This window comes from Cyprinodon tularosa, unplaced genomic scaffold, assembly GCF_016077235.1.
Source record: "Cyprinodon tularosa strain WSP-4 unplaced genomic scaffold, ASM1607723v1 ctg362, whole genome shotgun sequence".
Lineage (NCBI taxonomy): Eukaryota > Metazoa > Chordata > Actinopteri > Cyprinodontiformes > Cyprinodontidae > Cyprinodon > Cyprinodon tularosa.
Window position 1 is genome coordinate 746,617 of NW_024039077.1, and position 26,967 is coordinate 773,583.

A 26,967-nucleotide genomic window follows, 5' to 3' on the forward strand; every position below is an offset into this window, starting at 1 on the left:
ACACTGATGGTAGAACAACTAAATCAGTTGGCCCTGAACCAGCCCCCTCTATCTACTAGGGGTGTAAATCACATCCATCATGGCCAGCGGCGTAGGAAGCGGGGGGGACGGGGGGGACATGTCCCCCCCAATATAAAAGCCAGGTGGATATGTCCCCCCCAAAAAATTGTACCGCAAAATATTAGATTTTGACATTTTTTTACTAGCGTGCTTTTATTTTGAAGGCGCAGCATAGCGTTACGTCACTGTACTCCCCCTCCCCTCTCTGAACTGCTGAGTGAGAGTGAAGGGAGGGAAACAGCGATACAGAAGTCAGAAACTTGTGAAAGAGGTAAAGTGGTCTGTCGGGATGCTGCCTATTTAAAACGTCTTTGTTGTCAGTTCACTTTCATATATAGAAACTGAATCTTTTTGGTTTAGTCATCTTAGTCTTGTACGAAAGAGGATTAGGGCCACTGGAAAAAAAAAAGTTAACTGATTTTTAAATTTTTTTTTAGTTTAAGATGGGTAAAAAAGTAAGAATTCTGACAAGAAAATGTAAAATATACGTATAAAGAAATATAACAGGAAGTACTGCTAAAATATAAACTAAATGTTAAATAATGTAGATATTGGTTTAAAAAATTCTTCAGATTTGGAAATTTGGAAGGAATACATAATTTTGAAATTAATCAACAAATCTGGTAAAAAATAAATAAATAAAAAATAAAAGTTGCACTTTTTTACTTGAGGAATTTGTTGAATAACTTCATAATTATGAGTTTAACTACTTGGAGGTAATGCTACACTTCTCTGCTTCCTGTCCTGCTCATAAAAGGTAAACATTATAAACCCACCATTCATTTTCTACACTATTTGGAAAACACAACACAAATGTAATATAACAAAAGTATGTTTAAAAACAAACATGTTAGCATCAAGCCATAGCCATGTCTGTTTTAGAGACTAGCTCTCTTGTTTTAATGACCTTCTGCTCCTCCATTTATAAGGGGGACCCCTCGGGCACATCAAAAGTTGCCTAATTCTGTAATTTTTCACCAATGTGTCACTGGCCATCTCAAACAACTCACATCTTTATCAGTGAAGCTGAATGCTCCACATCTCTACCTTCATGGTGCCCATCTACATTAAGATCCAAAATTCTGAGATTAAAGTCAGAATTCTGAGAAAGAAGTCAGAATTATGAGATTAAAGTCAGAATTCTGTGAAAAAAAGTCAGAATTCTGAGAAAAAAGTCAGAATTCTGACTTTTTTCCTGTATTAAACTGAAATAAAATTTAAAAATCACTTAACTTTTTTTTTTTTTTTTTCAGTGGCCCTAATCCTCTTCCGTAGTCTTGGGCTGATCACTCATCCAATATTTAACTGCTAACTTTCTCTAGATGTTTGCCACGCTAGCCAAAATGTTATTTTTTTTTTTATATATCTCATTTCAGTACAATGCCACCACCAACTAAAAGGCTTAAACAGCAGTAGGACTTACTCAGATTTTTAAAAAAGAGAAACGTCAGTGTGAGTTACAGTCACCTTACACAACTTGTGTTGAAATTAGCCCGGTCTGGGATTTTTTATTTTTTGCATGGTTTTGATTCGCCGAAATGGACAGATGTTATACCTGCCGCGCTCCTGATCGTTAGTTAAAACCACAGGGAGAATTAATTTTAATTCTTAGCAGCGAACTGCTGCACAACCACTAATTAACCAACTAATTAACTTCTGCACCTTTATTTCCTCAAATAAACTGCTGGCTCCTCTTTTTAGACTAGAAACAGATTAACACAACATTGACAACTCTGTAGTTTTCTCTGTTCTGTACTGCAAATTGGAATTAAAGACGCCATTTCTACCAAAGGTCGGGACAGACTGGCGCACCAGCACCTCCTGACCCCACTAAGGGACAGGGTGTACAGAAAATGGAAGGATAGATGGATTTCTACCAAAGGTTTAGAATGCGTTTTTGAACCAGATGCTTCAAAGCGCCCTGTCCATAATTCTTCACCACACTGTCAGCTCCCTCTGTCAGTCAATCTATATAAATTCATTTTTGACCATTATTGCAAGTTTGACAAAATAAAACATATCAAACTTTGCACTTGTGTGGCCTACTGAATTGTTTTGATTTTCTAGTGCGTATGCGGACACTAAACATGCCAAGGGCTGAAGCCCTTGAAAGACATCTCCCTTTGCTTAATAAAAGACTCCAGTCATTTTGTTTGGTGATATGCTCACATCTTATGAACAAATGCATTATGTAAATTTTAAATGCATTATTTTTGCAAGACACATTTATAAAGGAATAAAGTAAAAGATTAAATAGCCTTTTTTTAAAGTAGCGTACTTAAGACATGTTTCTGTTGAATATTTACGAATCTCAGATTTCCAACATGTGTCCCCCCCAATTGTAAACATATTCCTACGCCCTTGATCATGGCGATTCGATTCAACATCGATTTCCCGACCCAATGATTCGATTATTTTCGATACTCAAGAATACACCACGATACGATTCAATTAATTGTTGTTGTTTTTTTTGTTTCTTTTACACCTAACAGGCTAGACAATGTTTCAAATTTGAAATAAATCAATGAAAGCTGTAATATTGTTATGCATTTTTTTTTTTTGAGAAACAACAGAAAATAACAGAAGTAGAAAAGTTGCACTCTACCTATTCCTATTAAAACCTCAAAATAATAATGCCCCTGCATTATAGATTCTGAAAGGCCTTGCATCAAAAAATACTGCACAGAATCAGTGCAATGAGTGCAATGCAATACCTCGGCTCCAGACGTCCCCGCCCCCTCCACAGACGCTCCGCTGCACCTCCCAAATTGTAGCTGACCGCAGACAGTGCGGAAATTTTGGAAAACAACTCGTGAAGTTTGACCCGCTAGAAGAGCGAGGTGCGCGAGAACGCCGAGATCCTTTTTCCACCTAGATCTCCGCTCTTTTTGGCCCTCATGTCCCTCCGTCGTCGGACTAAATTTGCCCCCACTTCCTCACCGCCTCGGATGTATCTAGACCCACAGCGTGTAGCGCAGACCACGCTTCAATATTGAGCATAAATCAAAAAGGTCTGTGTCAAGCTCACTGCAACACACTGCTGTAAGAGTATAACCAGGAAGCGCGGTAGGTAGGCAAAATAGGTTTAGCGCCACCGCAGCACGGGAGGAGAATTACGTCCAGGAGCAAATGGATAAAAATAGAACAGAGGAAAAAAACAAAACATGAATCGATTCTCTTGCTGACGTATCGATGCATCGGATCGTCGGCTAGTTGATCGATGCATCGATACAAAACGATTATTATTTACATTATTATTATCTATAAGAAAATTATTATTATCTAGTATCTTCTATTACTTTCTTCCAATTATCCACCTGCCATTCCTTCTAAATTCATTCTAAATGGTTACGCCGCTGGTGCAGCGTCTTTATCAAGGTTCATCAAGATACATAAGGCTCGCTCTGCTGCAGGTAGAGACAGCCTTCCTAAATCTTCCTTTCCTTCCTCTGCCAGGCAGCAGCTCCATCACTAACAGAACCGGTACAGTGGCTTTCACAGAAGGAAAGCACCGTATACCTCAGGAACAGCTTCCCTTGGATCGCTCTCAACCGGAAGAAAGTCTGCTCTCTGTGCAGGCGCTCGCAGCTTGTAAACAATAATGGCGCAATTTAAAAACTCAGCAGTTTCTGTCAAGGATTTGTTGTCTATCTTTGGACGGGTGCAGCTATGCAAGTGAAAAAAGTGGACAGTTCCGCCGTTGGGCTTCCACTGCATAACATTTTACGCCCAAATCTAAACATTATTCACAGGCAGAAATCTATAAATGGGGAAAAATTGCGACTGAAGCAGGTATGGAAAATCAAAACTGCCACATATTCAGTAAATTAAAAATGGTGTGATTTGTATAAGTAAATGTAAAAATTTCTAAGTTGCTTTTGATGCATGTACTAACTTTTTTTTTTTTTTTTTTTTTTACAGTGTCCTGTCTAGCAATGTGGCAATAAGAATAATTGTCTTGATGCCAAAAAGAGAGGAGATTTGCTTTCACAAGTGAAGCAGTACGGCTATCGCCACAGTGTTCCGCTTGATTTATGCATATAAATTGCTTTATTATAATTCATGCAGGGAGCATTATGGATTTTATGGACACTGCAATGTAAGTAGAACAGGAAAAGAAAAACAGAAAAAAAGGAGAAAAGATGAAAGAAAGGAGATAATGATAAAACGCAATAAAAAGATTCATGTACTAACTAAATAATTTTTTCTCACGATCTAGAAGCAAACATTTTTTAAATTAAGCGTATTTACCCTTACTTTGAGTAGGTAAATGAAATAATTTGCCAATGAAATGAGTATTTTAACTTTTATAATAGGACAATTGGATAAAATGCAGTTGAAATAAGACAATGCAGTTGTGTTTTCTTATTTTAAATGTAAATTGTCTTGTTCCATTGGCAAAATGTCTCTTTTACCTCCTCAATCCAAGAACAAATGCACTTATTTTAAGAAAAAATTACTTATCTAGGTTTCGATTTTTTCCAGTGCAGGTTGGACCCGTTCAACATGACGTCATGGGGCAGGAACCTCTGGCATGAATATAGGCTACAGGCTAATAGATGCTGAGCTGTTGGTATCAGTCTGCTCATCAAACTATGTTTTACTCAAAAAGGGTCAAATATACTTTTCAATAAAAAATTACATAATGTCTCTTTAAGAAAAGTAAAACAACAAATTAGTTCCTGATGAGGTACTCTGTTTCCTAGGTAACGAAGCAGTAGTCCCGTAATGAGGCTGGAATAAGTGTTACCCAGTAAATAGGGTTTACTACCCATTGGTTCCCTTTGACTTCTCTAGGTGCTCTATAGCAGTTAATACAATTTTGTTTACCCTATTTTAAAGTGTTACCTGTATTATATCTAAAATGTATTTTTAGCTAGGTCTCTGTTACGTTTATCTTCTACTGTTGCCCATTTGTGGGACTAATAAAGGTCCATCTTATGTCATCTTCAGCTTATTCAAGCAGAGTTTTGTAAGTGCGGGTGAGAAGGGTTCGATTATGAGTGGAGGAACAGAGAGTCCTACTCCAGAGCTTTAGAGCCTCCTGCTGTCGCCTGACTCCATCCTGCCTTCCCCATTTCCTGGTTTTATTTCTACTTAAAGTTGATGCTTCCTTAAATGTCCTTTAGCTGAGGGTAAAATATCAGCTTTCCAAAAACGATGACGGATGCTGCTACAGCTTTAATAAATCCAATAGACATTCCAGGGCATACCGGATCCATCTGTATCCAGTTAGCTGGTGTCATGTGGGTGAAACCCTGAGCCACAGCCTGCAGGGTCGAAACAGCAGGTAAAAATAACCGACCTATAACGGTTACTCAACTTGTTTTCATTTCCTTCCAGCTTTGATCTGCTCCCTATTTCCTTACAGACCCACAAGCTGCAAAGCTGCTTCAAGGTTGTAGCGGGGGGGTTTAGCGGTTGTGTGTACCGCCTGTTGGTTTCTTTCTGCTCACCTGAGGGATAATGGACATCTTCTGGCGCAGGTCATGGAGACCCATGTCAGAGGTCAAAAGGCCATCGATGTAGATCCGCCCCTGAGGTTCTGCTAGGCGGAACAGAGCAGAGATCAGGGAGCTTTTCCCAGCTCCCGTTCTTCCAACAATCCCCAACTGAAACACAAGACAAAAAGAAGAAGTATTCACTATTCCAAAACTTTTCCCTAACAAGATTCGGTGGATTTAGGCTCAGTAGCTCAGTTTCTCAGAGCAAATGCTAAACAAAAGACATGGTATCGGGAGGCATTTCTTTTGGAGCGGAGGGAAGATCGCGGCTCACAGGTTCAGTGTAACGTTAGATTGATGCAGATATATTAACATCTGCAGCTTTACCCCACATATACGACCCATATATGGAGGCCTTAAGGCTGATTTATACTTCAAAACTAGGTTGTATGCGTAGGTGTCGCAGTGAACAAAAAGACGTCCCAGCCCCCTCCGCAGACACTCTGCTGCACCTCTCCGAAATTGTAGGTGACCGCAGACAGCGTCGCAGACAGGAGGCCAGAATGTTTTGATTTTATGAACGCAGTTGCGGAAAACAACTCGTGAAGTTGAACCAGTTAGAAGAGCGAGGTGCTGGGACCATTTTTCCACCTGGATCTCTGCTCTTTTCCGCCGTCATGTCCGTCTGTTGTCACACAAACTTGCCCCCACTTCCTCTCCGCCTCGGCCGTATCTAGACCCACAGCGACCAAGCTTCCAAATTGAGCATAAATCCACAATGTCTGCGTCAAGCTCACTGCGACACACTGCTGCAGGGAGTATAACCGGCCCTTTAGTCGTCGAGTTTGAATCCGACCTGTGGTCCTTTCCCGCATGTCTCTCCCCCTCTATCATACCCTCTTTCCTGTCAGCCTACTGTCCAAAAAACGAGCCACTGGTGCTGTAAAACTCAAAAATATAAAATAATACAAAAAAAAAATCGATTTCGAATCTGTGGCATACAGCTTGGTTTGGGAGGAACCGGATGGTCACCTGAGGCTCCATCACTTTCTCAATGAGGACAGAAATGGCTCACCTTTTCACTGGGTTCGATTGTAGCACTGATGTCCTTAAGGACCAGTGAACCATCTGGAGTGTAGGAGAAATTCACTCTGTCAAAGGTCACCATCCCTTTACTGGGCCAGTCAGGAGGGGGGCGATTCTTAGTTTCCCATGGAGCTTCACTCTCCAGCTCAGTATACTCCACCACTCTCTCAACTGAAGTCATCTGGAAACAGGACAGATTTTTTCTTTTTCTTTTTTTAAATTCAGTATCAGCATAACTTTGTTGTTAAATGCCAAAAGCTTTTATGGGAGTTAGCTTTGAAGACCTCAAAGAAAGCACATTTGGTACAAAATGTTAAAAATGTTTTCTTAGTGGTAGAATGAGTCATAGTTGCATAACATAATCATTCAAAACATGTCTAATTGGCAGAGCCCAGCCTACACTGGCACAGGAGGCAGAATTGGGGCTTTGTAAATAATGAGAAACTCTTCTGACAGCCTGGGAAAGAAATAAAATACAAGAGAAAAGCTGGAAGAAAAGATCTCTTTATCAATCTTTTAATCCTTTATAAAGATGGAATACAAAAACAGTCGATTGCAGAAGAATTACATTCATTACAGTTGGAAAAGAGTATAAGCGTAAAAACCTCTACAAACAAAATAAATATACAGATTTATGGTTTGGGTGCAAGAAATGGTCTTTTATTTGAAATATCTAGCTTTAAATAGTAAAGTAAAGAATTAGCTAAAAAAAAAATGATTCATGAAACATGGCAGTGGTTGTATCATGCTGTGGGATAATTTTCCTTAGAAGAGGCTGGGAAAATAAAACCCAGTCACTCAACCTAACTTGAAACAAAGGATTCCTGATTCCAGTGGAGAATATTTCTCCAAATTTGAACCCTGAAACTCCCCTGTATGAGGATGGAGACCATGTGGAAAGATTCTACATTTCCAGTGATGGTTTATCCGACTGTTTCTGCACTGCAACTATCTGAATAACGCGTGTTAAAGCAGGGAAACCTCTAAAACATTGAGGATTGATTTAGGGCAGCCCTGATCTAATCTGACTGAGAAACAAACGGGGCAGAGACATAGTCCAAATACCTTGCAGCTGTAACTACAACTGAGAGGGCCTCCTATAGGGTACCGTCTGTTTTCCAGGAAGTGGAGGGTTATCTCACTCTACTCCACGGCTACAGACTGCATTGTGCTGGTCTAGGCTATCTGGCAACCCATAAAAACACACAGCGGTTTCAGGAATCTAAAGCCTTTAAACAGGACATCAGGATCCAGTCCCTGAGGGCTGGATCTCTCTTTTAAAACACCTGGATCAAATAATTAGGACTTCAGAGAAACTTCACTTAAAACTGAGAAGTTAATTAATCTGATTAAGGTGTGTTTGAGCAGGGTGATCTAAAAGTTGCAGGATATCGGCCCAAAGGACCTAGATTTGACATTCCAGCTCTATTTCAGTTACGTACCATGTTCTCCACCTCAGCACTTTGTCTCACAGTCCACTGAAAGTTTCCTACAAGGGTCACAGCATAGGTCAGCACCAAGCCCACCTGCCCGGCCTCCAGACCTACAAAGCGTGAGGAATAAAGATATTGTTACAGCCAGCCGTAAGATTCAGCATGAAACGCTCTGAGTGGAAATGTGAGACATTAACTAGTCACACACCGTCCCTGAAGATGATGCAGCCGAATGCCGTGATGGTGATGAATGCGGAACAAATGCTGTCGAGGCGCAGAGCAAACCATCGGGACGTCATGAGAAATAGAAACCAAGCCTCTAAAAAAAAAAAAAAATAACAGCAGGAAATCAGGACTCAAATACTGAGTCGTAATCCTGAAGGTTTATATCTCCAACATACAGAGAAAACAGACCTCTAGCTGGGAATGTTAAGGCCTTAAAATTTGATATCACACCTGAATGAAGGTCCTGGTAGGAATCAAAGGTTTTCTTTAACCGCTCCTCTGCTTTGAAGGCTCGGATGGTCCACAAACCTTGAAGAGATGACGACAGGAGGGAGAAGACGGGACTGCGAGCTGCAGGAGAAAGCCACGAGGAGATTAAATGAAGCAGAACTATTCATACAACTCTTCATGCCATTGAACCTCCATGTATTTAACTTTATGCAACATACCGAAACACATGATCAGGAAGCACAGTGAGGGTTACAACTTTAATGTTGGATCACATTCAAGAGAACTGAACACAAATGCAATAAAATACTAGAGAAATAACACAGTTTTGCTTCCCTTTCACAATAAGTACCGTAATTTTCGGACCATTTTCGTTTTTTTATGTTTAATTACCATGTGGTTCATGCACAGAGAGGATTGTCGGGAAAGAGGCAACTGTTTGGGGAAGCTCCTATTTATTAACATTTCAACACAATTTGCGTATTTGCATACGTTAACTGTTACAATTTAGTGCAATAGAAGCTCCCATTTATTAACCGGTACGTTTGTTTTCCATAATGAGGGTGTCACACAAGGTGACATTGCGCTCGCAATGTCCGTCTTTCTCGCTGTCGTTCTGTCTCGTACCACTCGCGGTAGAAGTCTGCTTCCGGAGGACCTCCGCATTCCAGCACGTGCGGCTACCATACTTGTGTGTTGAAGCAAATGTGAAGTCAACATGGTGGATGGTAAAATTCATAGATTTAGGTATTACCCTAGTGGCTGTTAGCTGTAAAAGTCCATAGATAAGCCGCAAGGTCGAAAAATGGGGAAAAAGTTGCGGCTTATAGTCCGAAAATTACGGTATTAGTATGTGCTGCAAAAAAACACCACAAAATTTTTTTTTTTATTTGGTGTAATCATTTAGTAATGAATACTCCTGCAAAGCTAAGGGATAATTCGTTATAAGGCCTCTCCGCTTTACAACCCCACTAATATAAACAGGCAGGCATCTATTTCTGGGTCAAGTTCTCATATTTTTCAAAAAGTAACAGTAATCAGACTAGGTCTGAAACAATCAAGATCTATCGATTATTTAAATAAATGTCAACTAATTTAGTAATCGATTGTTAACTGGAGTATAGAGACTGTAAAATATGCCTTTAGCTGACAGAACTACCCACCTACAGCACAAATTATATCAAAATTGGTAAAAATATATCAACATTTTGCATTTAGGATAAAAAAAACATTTTCATCTGATAGCCAACGGTTCCTTAAAGAACTTTATTAAATTAAATCAGGTGAAACTAAAACTTTTCCACTTGAGGAGCTCTGGATAGAGCATATTAACAGAATATTAATAGATTAATTGAAAAGATTGAAAATAATAGTTATAAGTCATCTAATTAAATAAATAATGATTACAAAACATGACATAAAATAATATAAAAGCAAAAACCAGAGCCCCATTTCCTCCAATACTCAGCGGACCTACTTGTTGACTCGAGCCGTTTGACATCCCGAGACGTTTGGAGGTAATAGCGCCTCAAGTAAAGGAAGAATAAGAGTAAAGGGATGACTGGGATGAGGATGAGAGGGATGACTGAGGCAGCCACTGCTACGACTCCAACGTTCTGTAGAAACAACTGAGATAAAAAAAAAAAAAAACATATAGTGAGAAACACCACATCTGACCATTTACAATCACTTTACTTTCAAAATCTTCAATTCAGTTTATTTCTATAGCGCCAATTCACAACACGTCATCTCAAGGCACTTTACAGTTCACCAGATCATCCAGTCGGATTGATTCAAAGTTTTCTATCTAAGGAAAACCAGTTGATTGCATTGATTAATTGAGTTGAATGCAATCCCTCTCACTAAGCATGCTTGTAGCGACAGTGGAGAGGAAAAACTCCCTTTTAACAGAAAGAAACCAGCAGAAGAACCAGGCTCAGTGTGAGCGGCCATCTGCCGAGGCCGACTGGGCTTCAAGGGGAACAGCCTGTTGAGTCATTTAGAAACACCTTCTTACCAAAGAGGGGTACATTTTTTTCTTCTAAGAACTGATTTTATTTTATTAGGTTAGGAAGAAACATTTAAAATGAGCCTTTACTGAAGGTGTCGATTCCTCTCCCCCCAGACATACATTGCTTTAATGATGGGTGAAATTGGACAAGATAAACTGTTAGCTAACTGGTTTTGAAAGAACGAATAAAGCGTATGGCATGTGAAAAGAAGTAGCTGAACACTTGACTAAGATGTTCATTTACGGGCTGTGAAAATGGAAGAGGAGCTGACCGAGCCGCCGACAGACACCTGAGGATCCAGGATTAGTATTCCGTTGCATCGTTTTCAACGCTTTAAAATATGTAAAATACAATCCATGGATAAAATGTCCTCATCAGTTTTATGTTGCCCTTTCGTTTAGTCTTTTTTTTATTTATAATTTATTACAGAGAGATGCTGTTTCAGACAAAAACCACACAGTCTTCCGGAGCATCTGCGGTTCTTGCGTCAGGTTCGTAAAATCTTTAGTTTCCCATGTAAGCCAGTGGAGTCAGAAGCATCTGAAATGCTGGGCACATGCAGCTAAATGCTGATTTACTCTAGTTTGTTGTCCATCTTTCAAGCATGACAAAAAAATTAGCAATTATAATAACATTTCCCAACACCAGATTCAACACCACTTACACTATGATCTGTCATTTATCCTGTATTATAACCCCACTAATATATATAAATATATCCTAACTTTCTTGTATAATCTGTATATAGTTTAAATATTTATTTATTTTACAGCCTCTTACAATTACTCTGTATATATAAACAATTTATAGTCAATACAGACATAGCTTCTGTGCACATGTAAATCTATATTTATATCCTTATAGCAGTGCTGGAATGATGCAAACTACATTTCGTTGCTTTGTACTTGTGACAGTGTAATGACAATAAAGTTGAATTCTATTATATTTCTATTATATTCTAACATTTTAATTCAAAATACTAAAGAAAAATAAATGTTGCAGTAACAGTTTTTTTTAAAAGCAATTGTTGTAGGTGTTGAAAGCTGCAAGCAGGAAGAATCTTCTAATATTAATCATCTAATACAGAAAATTCAGTCTTCAATTCCAAAGATAATTTTGTACACAATAATCTGTTAAAAGTAATGTGAAGCTTTTTATTTAAGTACTTAGAAAACAGTTGCATAGACTATTTTAGAACGTACACGTCATATATAAATTAAACGTGACTGGCAAAGCCTCTTTATTGCAAATAAAAATGTAATTATTTTAATTTAAAACAGTCTAGAAAATAGAAAATAAACCACAGCTGTTATGAGCAAGTCACTCAGTTGCCCCTATACAGCTACCTTAAGAGACTTTATGAAACATTTCTCATTTAGCATCAGAATTAAATCAGGGACATTTCTGGGAATAATTTTTGCAGGGACAGAGGTCCAAAACGAAGACGGCTGGCCACTAGCAGTAGCAGTGGTCAAGCAGAGTTAAGTAGATTTCTATGCAGTCACTTAACAGGATAAAAGGCTTATTTATATTTTAAAAAAAAGCCCATTTAAAAGGTTTTTAGCAAAATGTAGACAATAAGATGTCAGAGGAACATGTGCTTCCTTGTTAATTTTCCAGCCGCCATTTGTTATTTTGCTTGTTTTTGCTTAGAGAAGCATTAAAACATTGTGGGGAACCAGGGGAACATGGAGTGGAGTTTAGACTGATAAGGGTTCTGTTAATCGACTGGAATGGACTCTTTCAGGAAGCAAGACATACAATGCCAGTGGAGGCTTTTATAAACTGTTTTGCCAAAGTCCAGTAACAAAACATTTTAGTAGGGAATCAGCGCACTCTTACTTCCATTTGCACATGGAAAAATACATAATCCTGTTTTTATATGTTAACTTAGTTGTGTGTAAGACCTTATATATATATTTTTATATGGTTTTATGCCGACAGCTCTGCAGTAGCAGAGATAATGGTTTCGATGCAGCGACTTTCTCAATGCCAGCTCCCAAATCAACTTCCGACTGGTTGACGATCCATGTCAAGCATGTTCAGATTTTCAAACATGAGCGTCTGATGCCGAAGCTTAAAACTTCAAATGCGCTGTGCAAGACAGCTGAAATGCACCACAGGACCTCTCAACGTCCCTTAATGTGCACCCACCACAGACTCTGCATGGAAACGGGCTGCCCCTGAAGCACGAAACAAGCGTCAAAGCAGCAATAAATATCCTCTGCTTGTTTAGCTTTTCATGCACTTTAGTCTCTTTCCTGTGCTCATCCAGAGTGTTTTATCCAGCCGAATCTTCAATGTTACTACTGGGAATTAAATATAATTTACACGCTCCTTTCAAAAACTATTGACACGTTTCAATTCCGTTTATTCATACAGCACCAATTCACAGCACATGTCATCTCGAGCTAACCTGACTCCAGATGGATATGCGGAGCAAATCCATCTGGAAACCTTCCGTTGAAGTAATTTTGGGAAGGGGCGAAAATACTGGTTAGCTGATTGGCCTATGTTGGTGATAGACGGGCCAAATAAACCAATCAGATCAACGAAGCATATGACGTACTAACAGAGCGACAACAAAAACACAACCACAAGCCAGGCTACTCTTGCCGAAACCAGTCGGGAGAAGCGCAAAAACATCTTTTCCTCTGAGAAAAGCCTCCAGAGCAGTGTTTTGCTCTTCTTTCAGTGAAGAAATACTCTGTAATCCCGATAAAACTTGCTCGATAGCCACGCTAACGCTAGTTTCATCGGCTGAAGCCGCCATGTTCTTTAGACTGAACTGTCGCGCTTCTCGTTGCGTCACACCTCAACCCGCCTCAAAGCCAACGCTGATTGGACATTCGTTTTGTGAACGGCTCCGAATTTTCTTCAACAGAGAGTCTCCAGACTGATCTGTGAGTGAAACCTTGAAAGCTCGCGAGATCAGGATGGTCTCACGAGGCTAATCTCGAGCCACTTTAAAGAAACATTGGGTGTGTTCGATTCCAGAGGCTGCATCCTCCAAGGATCCGTGAAAAAAAAAAAAAAAAAAATAAGAGTTTTGGCTGTGGATTCAAACAGGTCCAGCCTTTTCCGGCAACCGTAAGATTGACACACAAACCAGCCAAAGAATGGATGCCAAACGTCTCACAATTGTTCTGTGTGCTAATTTCATTTTTGAGGATTTTTAGCAGCAACACCGTTGTCCTCACAAATATCATATTTATATTCCCCACACTGCACAGATATTATAATCTGGCCTTAAATGTCAGTCAAACCCATTTACACAGGGACAGATAAAAGCTATCAATTAAACCAAACATTATCCGCCACAGATCTGACTCAATAACCATCTAAAGCAACTATTCTCATTCATTTCAGATGGAACTATTCAGATACTTGTATTATATTAAACAGCACTTTACCTTTTTCCTCTGAGCACAGAGCAGCCAGCTTGCTTGGACTCACAAGGCTACATAAGGTATCCTTCAAAACAGGGGAAAAAGAAGGCTGCAATCGTTCCCTGCATAATGAGGGCTCTTCCACTCTGAACAGGCCCCGGTGCCGCACTCTGGCGTAATCTGTCGACGAATCTGGCCTTCAGAGAACGCAGCCAATCGGTTAGGAAAAACAACTTAATTGCATCCAGTCATCGACTGATGAGCGATGCTCATCCTGGACGATTTTCGCTTGCATTTTGTTGTCGACTCTTCAGCAATCACTCATGTCACCCCACATTTGCATCTCTTGCTTTCCAGAACAATGCACCCATATTTTCTAGCAAAGAACTTGAAACAAAAGCTTTCACAGGTGTAATTGCTAAGCGTCATCTCCTCCTTAACTTGAAATCCATAACAGCCCCTTCTAGCACACAGTGGGTTAGAGAAAGCATGTCCTTTTTAAAATCTGAGAAAATTCGTTCTTTCAAAAGGTAAATGTGAGCATGTACATTAACAAACAGCAACTGTTTCGCAACCATGTGACCTCGACCTTTTTTTTTCTATACTTGTGTTATTTCATGTTTTATTTTACTAGACCTTTCCTTTTTCTTCTATATTTCATGTTAATTATTTTTTTAGTTATTGTTGTTTCTAAAAGAAAATACAGAAAACCTAATGATGTATATACACATGTTTAATACCGAGTGTTTAAGTTAGTTTGTTTTCCCCTCTCCAAACCCATCCTTCAAATTAAGGTTATTTTTCTTTCTTTTTTTTTGTTCTGGGCTGAAAGCCGTTTCTTTAAACTAATAAGAGTACAGAAGCTTTTTTTGGGTGAGGAGTTTGAATCAGCTCAAATAATATTGTCAATAATTTTTTTAAATTTTCCTCACATAAGTTGCAGTTTTTTTTTTAGCAAAGTGTTGGTATTTTGGTTTTACGGGTTTGTCTGTTATCTAAAGCACTAAAAAGTAAACTAGAGTGTAAGTGATAAGAAAATAAAGATTATGCTGATAATTTTTTTCGAGCAATAAAAAGAAATCTAACGATTATTGATTAATATTTTATTCAGCTATTGTAAATTTAAATCTATAAAGAAATTAATATGGTGGGAAGTATAGAATGTTTTATCCTTCAAATGTAATGGTAAGTTAGACTTTATGTACAATAATCTATAGTTATTCATACTACATCTGGTATGATATAATCTGACATAATCACTCGATAGAGGAATCCAGTATCAAATTATCACCTGGTAGAAGTCCACAAATGTTATAGGCAGCATGGAGTCCATTTGGCCGATGTCTTTAGAAAATCTGTTGAGAACTCTTCCTAAAACAAAGGTGATTATTTTTAAACATGTAGAATGTGAATATTTTGGTACTTCTATTCAAACCCAGCAATACTGTAGAATCACTCACCAATAGGATTAGTGTCAAAGAAGTGAACATGAGTACGGAGGACAGCATTGAACATCTTGTTGTGCAGAATCTGGGCTGATTTCACCAAACCGTGAAAGATCAGTAAACTCCGGATAAAACCAAAGACCACAGCAGCTGCTGTGAGACCTGCAGTGAGAACAACAGGACTATGTCAAAAGGGGCGCATCAGACAGTACTGCATACGGATTGCAAACAGCGAGGTTTACCTGAATAAACGCCGAGGTAAAAGGTGAGATCCATGTCTCCATCTGTGGGAGAGGCATTAATGCCATTTTTTATGCTGACTACAGGGGCTGTAGTATTTGAAACTTCTGATCTTGCCCTGGCGGAGGAGACAAAATCAACATGTACCGGTATGTGGCAGAAAACAGAATTAACTACACTTAGAGTAAATTCCTTTAACATGTAGGGCTCACCAGTAAACCAGCCACCAGTCCTGCAGGATATATGCAACCTGAAAAGGCAAAGACCAACATGTTACATCTTCTGAATGGCATAAAAATTGTCCTCCAACGATAAAGTAATAGACAGTGTTTTTGGTCTGAGATCGTCACCCAAGAATGTCCCTCTTTCATTTTTAAGATATTGGAAAACTTTGAAATACCATCCTGGAGAGATGCTGGGAAACTAGTCCATGTATTTTTTATTTCAAGTCTGGACTATTTTAAATCTTTACCATAAGGGAATTCCACAAAATATAGTTAAAAGAGTTCTGAGAATAGTATTGGTTCCCTTCACTTGCTCCCTTAAATCCCAAATAAAATTCTCCTCGTTGATAAAGCCCGAAATAACCAACATTTATCTAACACAAGATACCTGATTGTTCCTTACGTTCCTAACAGAGTACTTTGTTCTCAATCTGAAGGTTTACTTGTGGTTCCTAGAATTTCTACAAGATTTTTTTGTAATCAGGCTCTTCCCCTAAAGTGTTCCCGCCATTTTTTAAGAGCTATTGTGCTCAGACTGCTGAGCCAATTCTACAGCTGACCTAAAGCTCTGCAGAAGATGTCTACATGTCATCACATAATTTATATTTTTGATAATGTGTTGATTCAGCCATAAGAGAGAAGAAAATTAACATTGGCAAGAAGTGATTAAAAATATTCAAAATACCTTTAAAACTAAAGATGAGATTATTTTTAAGTCCTAGTATTCAATATGGATGTTTAAACCTGAACTAAAATGAAATACAATCAATCTTAAGTTATTAAAGTAATCTTAAAGACAGTTAACAGAGGTGCTCACAGTGGATGAGTTTGTGTAAGAACTGAATGAGGGGAGGATTTGTTTGGTGCAACCGCTTCAAGAAAAAAATATGCAAAATATCCTTAACGACTCACTCGCTGAAGATTATAAACTCAGAGCAATCGGTGCTTTCATGTTTTCACCAAAGTCTCCAAAAACACAAGATATAGTTACTTTATGAGGGGAAAAAAAGAAATTCCTAGAGGGATCTGAACAAACAAAAAATATAGCCAATTACGGCTAATAACGCGGGGTTTACAGCTTCCCTCAAGTTTGCAAATAAGGAGGTAAATGTGTTTAAAAACAGATTCTGCAGCCTTTAAGCTCATAAAAAATAAAGGTATCTGCATTATTACATGGTAATTCTACATGTTGCAGCTTAACCAATGTCTGTGCTGAAATATGTTGGGGAGAAAGTCCAGTTTAATCAAAGGGCCCATAAAGAATAAGTGCATTGACCGGATTTTCAGTGTAATTGTGACTTTTTTCAGCATAATGGCCAGAAATACTGCAGTAAGCTTGAGAGAACCCTTTACAATGACACTCTATAGTTATGCTGCTATAGGCTTACCCCTTGCTCACACTGGCTCCGGTGCGGTTACCGACGGAGACCGCAACTCCCGCACACCCCCTCTCACACCGCCCTTTTGACTACGGAGCGGTGCGGCTCCGGCAACAGGTTCGGAGATTTAAACAGAAGTTAACTTGAGTTCACGTAACTTCACGCGATAACATGGCCCAAATAAGAATATTTGCGAGAGCTTGTTGCGGAGGGCTCCGGCACGCCGCAAGGATAGCTTTCTTGCTGAATTTTCTGCAGCGCCGGAGTGTCTCGGTAACTGCAGCCGGACAGCTCAGCAGCCGGTGAGAGAGGTTTACGTCTTTTTAATGACTTTGAATCACTGCGGCGCCGTACCCACCGCACCGCAACGGTAAGACCGGAGTCAGTGTGAGCCGGGGGTTAGGCAGCAGGAGGACAAAGAGACCACTTTTCATAATTCTGCTTCCTTCCTACTTCTATATGCAATTCTGCATTATTTGAAAGCTAAAATTCTAACGTTATGTTCTCCATGCTTTTTCTAGTCATAGCAGCAACATCTGGCCTGGCAGATGTAGATGGTGTAGAAGTGGTTCTTATAGTCATTTTGAATGTCTGCTTCTGTCTTCTTGAGCTCCTGTCTGCCTAGGCAGAAAGCCTCTCTCGCTAAGCCTGGTTCAGCTTAAGGTTTCATCCTCTTAAAATCGTTTTTCCTCGCCACAGTCACTGCATGCAAGCTTGGTGTAACAGATTGAGATGACATGAATTCCCACTATATAAACAAACTGACCTGAATTAATCTGCTTGTCTTGCCCACAAATTATTTTTCTCAAATTAAAACATTTACTTACTTAATCTTGAATTGTCTGAGTACCAAATTCTTTAAGCATATAGACCAATATCCAAATTTACGTCATGTTTTATTGCTACACTCCAGGCTCTTTCAGACTTAGAGTCTCTAGAATGTATAATAGTTAAATATATAAAAAATATGGAAATATACAGATTATAACAGATACTTTAAGAATGGCTAGGGTAAAAGTATATAGCAGGTAGACTGAGGAAGGGATGGACGCAAGGATAGGACTTATGGAAGGATAATTTAAATGATGCATACGTGGGCGGGGGCTTGCAAGGTTTAAAGGAGGGACACACAGATGGATGGATTTATGGACAAAAGAAACTATAGCTTTGAACATTAATGGTTTGAAGAACAACTAATGGTTGGACAAGCCAATGATTGTAGGGATTGATTCATTTGAGGACACGTGTTTAAAATGAATACATTCTGGAAAAACAAATGTTTCATTAAGATTCTTTTTTTACAAAATTGCTCACACTATTTACATATTCCAGTTGCTTGCAAAAAAAACAAAACCTGCTTATCAAATCCTTGTGCAGCAGGAGGCAGGACACACTGATCAGATTTCCCATCTGTTTGAATAAAACTTTGGATTCAAGGCTAATTTTGAATCAGCGCAGTGATGCATACCTCTGCTATAATGCTTATCAGGATAATGAAAATTAAGACCAGCGAATTACAGCCAGCAGTGAAGTACTTCAGATAAATGTGGCTGTCAACGTTCCCTTCAGCTCGACTCTCTTCAGCAAAGTTGTGAGTTGCATCAACCTGCAAAGTATGTAGATAAATGCATATGTAACACTTTGCATACATAAAAGAGTAAATCAGAGGCTTAAAAGTATATTCGCACTTTTTGAATATAAAATATTATTCAAATATTTTAATTTGTAAGAATATACCCACAGGAAGCTGGTCTGAGCAGGTACTGTCAGATGGCAAGAGGCTGCTGTGAGAACAGCGAGAACCATGGGAGAAGTTTGTCCACTGACTGTGTAAAGAGCATTTATCAGAGTCTGGTAAACCAGGACTTCGCTCCTGCTCTACGTCTCTCATCAGCAGTGAAACCACATCCAGATCAGAGCTCTGCAGCTCACTGTAGCTTCCCTGGCCTATGATGTTCCCCTGGAGACAAACAACCCCCCCAATTTTAATCAACCTAAGCAACGCAAGGGCATTTAATAGAATGAAAGAGCATACTTTCAACAATTCCATTAAAGAAAAAAAAAAGGCTGCATACCTCCCTGAGAACCAAAATTCTGTCCGCTGCCTTCAGAAACTGCAGCTGGTGTGTGACCAGGACACGACATTTGTTCTTAAGCAGCCCGCAGATGCACCTGCTCATCGACACAGACAGCCGGGGTATTGTTTATTAGGAGAGGCTTTGAGAAATAAGACAAGATGTATGAATTTCAGTTGCTGAGGAAAAAAAAAAAACACCCTAAAGGAGGATCAAGGCAGGCCTCAGCAGGATACAAATATATAACACAAACTATGATCTATTCACCCTAGGCTTTTCTTCTGTGTTCCATAACACACTGATGCAACAGTTCCATAACACACTGATGTAACACATCTCCTTTAACATAAACCAGCTGTCAGATTGAAACGGCACCAGCATCTCTTTGCTATACCATGCATCTGAAAGTGATTGTTAATACTGAAAGATCAGCCTTATGAAAATATAAATTCAAACTACTCACTGTTCAAAAAGATGCTTCCCGACTTCTGCATCTACAGCGCTTAAAGGATCATCTAGGAGATAAATGTCTGCATCCTGATACACAGCCCTGAAAAAAATAATCTAGATTAAATTATGCAATTATTAAAAATAGATAAAAATACTTAATATTTGAAACTCTTTAATGATAAAGTGTGGATTTCATGTGTTATTATGGATATATTTGATGGGAAATAGATTTAACTGTAATCTTGCAAGCCTCTGTTACAACAAACCTTATCTAATATAGAAATATAATGCAATTGTGTGACTGTGGGACACAATTGCATTAAATGACGAATTAAAAAATAGATAACGGGCAAGGCAACGTGAAAAATTAAAAAGGATTCTCTGATTTAAGTGGTAAGCTGCATGATGTAGTGGAAACTGGGACTGTGCACAAACCTTGCCAGGTTAATGCGAGCTTTCTGTCCTCCACTGAGTGTTGCTCCTCTATCCCCTATCAGCGTGAGATCTCCATCAGGAAAGAGTTCCAGGTCCTAATAAATAATCAAAAACCTCTATTAAAAATTGTATTTCAATCAGAAATATAAGGCTTCTTAAAATTATTTCCTTTCTTCACAATCAATTCCTTTTTCATGAATTACTGCCTTGACTTGGAATTGATCAGCCTGTGGTTTTGGTTAGTTTAGTCAGCTCATCTGGGTGGTTAGGTCTTGTGTATCAACATTAACACATTGTTTTTTTATTGGGCAAGTGTGCTTGTAAAACAAACAGCAACACTACGGTGACTGAACCAGCTTGTGGTACGTTTGCTAGTGATGAGCGGTACCAAAAGAAGCTGGAAAATTGAATCAGCATCTCTATAGGGCTCGTCAGCGACAGGAAGCATGAAGAGCAGTTTCACAACATGCCTGCTCCATAGACCCCATAGGGGTCACTAGAGGTGACAGATTTTTTATTGTTATCCAATCAGGGCCCGACTTTCTTGCTAGTTGCTTCAATGTACAGAGGCTCAGAGCCCAACAAGGATTTTGCATTGAGACCGATGGGCAGCGTCCTGCTGCTCTAAGGCAGAGGGGAGTCGTTGTCCAGGAGGAGCTGATTAATCTGCAACATACTCATGAAATTAAGTGCATTTTAGAGCACTTTTCATTTATTTTAATTACATTTATGGAGTTCAAAGTTTGTTCAATTCAGTTAAATATATGACTGAGTGCTGGTATCCAAATTTTTTCTTTAGAGCCATGCATCCGGCTACCCATTCATTTTCTTCTCTACACTTAAGATGTGTGCAGACCTTTTGTTTTACAACAGTAATGAACAGGGATGGTATAGTCTTTACGTTACAGGGCGCTGCTAACATATATCAGAGAGCAGGGGTATCATACTTGAGTCCTCTGACAGTACTTTTCATGCCAATTTGCATGAAAAGTACTGAAGGCAAGCTTCAGGCAAAGCTTGCAATGCTGAAAGGGGCTGCATGTTGGAGTAGCTTTGCTAGCTTGATTCTGTTAATATTTTGTGAGAGAACTTTAGCTCATCTGTTATTCTATTTTTTATTTCCTCCATGTTGAATGCTGTCAAACTGTAAAGATGCAATCAGACAGAGCGTGGTGTCCACAGCGAGGGCAGCGGATTGACCTAGTATCCCTAAGCAAACTGCACAGGGAAGGGTAGGGAAGCAGTCAGCGGGGAATCCTATGCGGTTCACTGCTCCGCTATAACCTTGTGCCAATAAGTAGAATTGAGAAGTTGTCAAACTGTGGCACAGCATGGAGAGAGAGGTGCAGCGATAACGGAAGTTAAAAAAGCTGAACTTTTCCAATAAATCGTGACTGATTATAGGCAAAGCTTTTTTTTCACCCAAAATGGAATACAGAAATAAATATTGTTAACGAAGGTGGAAATAAGGAATGCTCGCAAGAGATTTTTAGGTTTCGGCAGTACTTCCTTGTACTGGAGAGCAACAAACCAGGGTCTGTGCTGGAGGTAAGCGAGGATGACAAACAGTGCCTCTAGGGCTAAATTAAAATGGCTTTTTCTTTTAAAGCCACCGACTATCATCCAGGCACAGCTCTGGATGAACCAAACGTAACTTTTTTTTTTTTTCATTGCTTCCAGGGGCTTTTCCAAAAAATGTATAATACTCAGCAATTTATTAGTGTTCCGTGAAGTTAACCCCTTGAACCCTACGGACCCACCGGCGGGTCCAGCTGCTACATGACCTCGTAGTTTTACCAAACCCCCAGTATTGATGTAAAAAACATATTTGGCACAGTTTGGTGACATTTATGGATAAATGTGCCAAAATGGCCTCTCCGCCTAAGAAATTTCTCACTAATACCATTCTAAAATAAATATGATTCATCTGATTGAGTCCAAATTTGGTATATTTTTACACAACATTTAGATTTGAAAGTCTGTACTACTTTTTTGTGCTATAAATAATATTTTGGTAGTGTTTTGCAATGTTTATTTCAAAGAAAATTTTGGCGAGGTTCAAAAAATGCAAATTATTTTGTATTTTGTCCCTAATACTTCAGGCAGGGTCAAAGCTACAATGGTGCTGACACCAGAAAACCATTCTATGACATCTTACCTTTACAGACGTACCAAAAGTTTCTTCTTAAATCTAATAGCTTTGAGGCTATAAGTTATTTACTTTTGTGTGTTTTTGTCAGGCAGAAATTTATTTATACCCCCTTAGGGTGTAAGAGGTTAAGTTTCACCTGTGCTTTTATTGGTAAATACCGAATAAACCTTGACAGGAAATACCATGGGGTTGCCAGGGGTAACAACATGTCCAAGCTGAAGGGTCTGGGAGGCTGGTGATTTACTAAATGTCAAAAAAATTATTCCACCCACTTATTAAGGCAATTATACCCACTGTTATAGTTAATGCCAGCACAGAAATTAAATATGTTATACAATAACTTTATATTCTGAAACAAGCGCAGCACTTAAGTCTGTTGGGATGGTGAAATTGTCTACAGAATTAAAAATGATTCTATTTTAAAAACCAAATCGACACAAATGACAGTTTCGCCTACACATATCAAGGATTGTGTCATCCAGGGCATGTTATTATGAAGATTTGTCGCTACAGCCCAGATATTGACCTTTTGGCAATGGCTTTTCAGCCATATTTGTCCAAAGAGTTTACCAGTGTTCTGTTGGTAACTGTTTACATTCCAGGCTCTGCCATTGCAGGCACTATGTCTGATGCAATCCGTTCCTCAGAGTAAGAAAACTTTGGAATCCTCTTGGGAAATCAGATAAAAATCTTGTTTTTCTTTGCTTAAAGTACAAGAGACAATCTGGATAAAAAAGAACTGTCAGAAGGTTGTCAAATGAAGCTGAAGAAGCCTGCAAGGTTGTTTTGAAGCTACAGACTGGGATACACTGTGTCAACCACATGGAGCCAATGCAATGACTGATTGTGTTACCAACTAGATAAACTTCTGTGTAGATAACACCATCCCAACCAGGACAGTGAAATGCTTACCAACTTATAAACCATGAATCACAAGTGATCTGAAGGTACTGCTTAACAAGAAAAAAATAAGCATTTAGGAAAATAGAGAGGGAATTATTGAGGAGTAAACAGAAGCAACTTAAGGTCAAGATAAAAGGAATCAAGAGGCACACAAGGAGAGGCTGGGAAGCAAACTCCAGCAGAAGGGTATAGAAGATGTGTGATCAGGATCACAGGCTTCAAGCAGAGCGAAAATCAGACAGAAGAAAGCCTCCACAGGGCCAATGAAATTAATAAATCTCTCAACAGGTTCAGTTCAAGGACGACCTAAGCATCATTTTCTCCTGCCCACAATCAAACGGACATCTTGCCCACCTTTTATCCAGAGTTTGCCTGTTACACCTTAAATGTTTCCTCTTCCACATCTTTCATTGACCCACCTGCTTCTACAATTGTATTCTCTGCCAAATCGGAAAATGGTGCTGCTCCCTAAACATTTGATCTGTCTATAAGTCAAATGAAGAGGGAACTGGAGAGACTGAAGTCACCGATGGTGTCCCAGAGTCCTAAAGCCCTGTTCAGAACATCTCTCATGGATTCTATAGCACCTCTTCAACCTTAGCCTGGCCCATAAAAATGTTACTGTGATGTGGAAGACTTCCTTCTTACAGTACCAAAGACATCTCAGCCAACAGTCCTCAGTGACTATAGACCTGTTGCCCAGGCATCCGACATCAAGAAGGTCCTATAGAGACTTCTGTTGGTTCCCCTCAACAAACAAACAAGCAGCAATCAGAAGTTGATGATGCCATCATACACCTGCTTCAACAAACCCACTGTCATTTAGACGAGACGGAAATCACTGTGAGGATATTGTTCTTTGTTTTGTTTTTTCCCAGTGCATTTAAAACGATTCAGTCTGACTTTGTGAGAAACTCCAAAAGACTGACATGAAGGAATCAACACGCCTGGATCAAAGACTACCTGACAAACAGAACGCAGTTTGTTAGACTGAAGGGGTCAGCTGTCTAATCTAGTAGTCAGCCGCACAGGAGCACCACAGGGGACATTACTGTTACTATTTCTTTTTACTCTGTACACCTCTGACTTCTAGTGGAAGACAGTCTGATCATCTGCAGAAATACTCAATGACTCCGTCGCCATTGGGTGCATCAAAGATCGACGAGAAGCTGAGTACAAAGAGCTAGTGAACCACTTTGTGAAAGGGCGTGGTACCAATCATTTGATCCTGTATTTTAACAAAACAAGGGAGATGATTGTAGATTTCAGAAGAAACGGGAACAAGTTGAATCCTGTTCACATCATGGGAGAAGTAGTTGAGGTGTTTGATGAGTATAAATTCCTTGGTGTTGACCAGGACAACAAACAAGACTGAAGACACTATTGTGAAGCCATAGACAAGAAGGGAAGAGCAGACTGTACTTTTTAAGAACGCTTAGTTAGGTCCTCTGGCGTTTTCAGCAAGATGCTACAGATGCTCCATAAATCTTTTAACCCATTTAGGCCTAAAACGCCTGGAAAAAACACCTTAAAAACCTATGGCCGATTTTAAAAAATACCCCTAAAACCTGAAGTTTTTCTGTAAATTCAGCAACTGTGTCAACGCCTAGTAAATTATTGATATCTCAGCTTCTGTAGCAGATAGAACTCAAAATATATTTTATCTTTGAAATTCTTCCAAAAAAAAAAAGTGAAAAGCAGTAATAAAAAAATAAAAAATTCAACCTTTATTTTTTCCATATGTGATCATGTCTTCATTGAGAATGTGCAATATAAAACGTTTTTAAAATAAAGAACAAACATTACATAAATAACTATCTGATGATTACTTATTAACAGTATTATTATGCATAATAATGCATATGTCTGTGTTATAAATTGCATACAACTTACCTCCAGATGGCCACAAATCTGTCCCGGGACATATTTTGGGGGAACTGCGTCCTGAAGAGAGGTTTACTCTGTCGCCAATAATCTCTTCGTACTGGCAACACAAGAAGTCCCATGCCCATACACAGCCCAATAAATGTCTTCATCTCCGTCACAGTCACGGGTGACCACTTTGCCATCTTTGCTCTTGTTGGAGTTTGGTTTGTTTGGTCACTGTACCTATTCGTCTCGGTAACAAGATGCATCCAAAGTTCTTCATTAAAAATATGCTCAAATGCCTGCAGCGGTGTGGTGTCTGCAGGCAAATCAACTTTCACTCCAGGTGTGCGGTTGAAAACACTCCGTGCATTGCGGTGGTAGTTCGATTGGTTCAGCGCGTTCAAAGTCATCATTTTCATCTATACCGTCATCAAAGCCGACACACTCCTCAAAATCACTGCCTTCCGACATCTCTTCTCTGTCAAACTCCTCCATGTTTGCTTGAAAAAAACTTCTTTCTTCTTGCTTGACTTATATGCTCTCCCGGCGTCAATGGTAGAATTACGCAACAGCGCCCCCGGCTTGAATGGTAGAAATGCGGTAATGCTTTCCCGGCCTAAATGGGTTAACTAAGGTATGATCTCTTCTGCCATCATCTGCTGTGTAGCATTAAAAAAAACACGATATAAAAAAGCTTTACAAGCTAATAATAAAGGTTGGTTCTGTTCTAGGAACTACTTTAGAAGCTCTGGAGATTATTTTACCAAGGAGAATTCTTCATAAAGTGAAGAAAATTAAGGACAACAGTGAGCATCCCCCTCAGAAGATTTTTAAACAACAACAGTGTCTTCAGTCAGAGGCCTCTCCAGAGCTGGTGAATGAAAGCCCATTACAGAAGATCCTACCTGCGTACAAGTATAAACACCTATAACAACTCTATGATAATTTAGGTTTGGGATTAATATTCTTGAATGGCAATTTATTTGAATTAGTGTTGTCCAAAGTGCTGATAGTAATAAAGAGGGCAGGGAGAAGTAGTTGAATGCTTCTTATTGATAGTTCATTTAGGTTGGGGAACTCCTAATGGTCTTTTTGGAGTTATATGGTTTCCCTAAATCCTTTGCATGACCGCATTCATAGGCACAGCCCACCTTATGGAATTTAATAAAAGCATATTATTTCACGCGTTTAACTCTGTGTGACACATGCTAATGTGCATATCTTCAGATTTTATAATGGAGAACTTTAGCTGTTCGCTAAATTTATTTAACTTTTATTTTTTTGTAGTTCATTTTGTAGTTTTGTTGTTCCCTTTGGCAGTAGTCCCAAGTTCACTAGCATCATCAATGTGTGTGTTTGTTAAGTAATGACGTCCGTAGTGCTGAAGGCTGTTTAGATTCAGCAGAGGAGTCCAAAGTTCCCTTCCTAGCCTGGATAGAATTCTTACTGTTCACCTCGCACAAGGTGAAGGGATAGGAAGTAAGAACAAGAGCTAGTAGCAAACATTTGAAACATCTCAACGCAGCCAAGGAGTTCTTTTCCATAATTAAAATTTTTTTTGTGGTAGAAGATTTAAATGTTCTGATTTTAGCCTAGGCCCACTACTTATAAAGCTCCACCACATTTTTTTATGGTTTTCTGACAGTGCTACCATTATCCATGTAGCTGGTGCGCCCTTTCTTTCTACTTAACTTTCTATGAACATGCCCTGCTACAGTGTGCTGAACCAGCTTTCTTTTGAGGTTACCTTTTGTGGCTTACCCTCCATGTAAAGGGTGACAATAGCTGTTTTCTGGCCAACATGATTGTGTCCCCGACTGACCCCCCCCAACAGAAAACCACTCAAAGACTAGCGAAACCTTTGACGGTATGTTGAGCTATGAAGTGATGAGCGGGTGAAACCACGATGTAAAGCACA

General features: G+C 39.2%; 1 protein-coding gene across 2 annotated transcripts in view; it reads right to left on the reverse strand.

Annotated features, from left to right (window-relative positions):
• Nucleotides 1-26,967, reverse strand: part of LOC119790367 (multidrug resistance-associated protein 4-like) — a 70,740-nt gene that overhangs the window by 14,429 nt on the left and 29,344 nt on the right. For both annotated transcript variants that reach the window (XM_038295892.1, XM_038295893.1), the window contains 15 exons: nucleotides 20,126-20,220; nucleotides 19,704-19,790; nucleotides 19,241-19,337; nucleotides 18,907-19,125; nucleotides 18,634-18,771; nucleotides 15,775-15,812; nucleotides 15,565-15,680; nucleotides 15,338-15,484; nucleotides 15,169-15,248; nucleotides 9,954-10,104; nucleotides 8,480-8,599; nucleotides 8,232-8,342; nucleotides 8,033-8,133; nucleotides 6,580-6,771; nucleotides 5,517-5,672 (listed from right to left, as the gene is read on the reverse strand). In XM_038295892.1, the coding sequence (XP_038151820.1) occupies nucleotides 5,517-5,672; nucleotides 6,580-6,771; nucleotides 8,033-8,133; nucleotides 8,232-8,342; nucleotides 8,480-8,599; nucleotides 9,954-10,104; nucleotides 15,169-15,248; nucleotides 15,338-15,484; nucleotides 15,565-15,680; nucleotides 15,775-15,812; nucleotides 18,634-18,771; nucleotides 18,907-19,125; nucleotides 19,241-19,337; nucleotides 19,704-19,790; nucleotides 20,126-20,220 (1,848 nt within the window). The remainder of the gene's footprint in view (nucleotides 1-5,516; nucleotides 5,673-6,579; nucleotides 6,772-8,032; nucleotides 8,134-8,231; nucleotides 8,343-8,479; nucleotides 8,600-9,953; nucleotides 10,105-15,168; nucleotides 15,249-15,337; nucleotides 15,485-15,564; nucleotides 15,681-15,774; nucleotides 15,813-18,633; nucleotides 18,772-18,906; nucleotides 19,126-19,240; nucleotides 19,338-19,703; nucleotides 19,791-20,125; nucleotides 20,221-26,967) is intronic.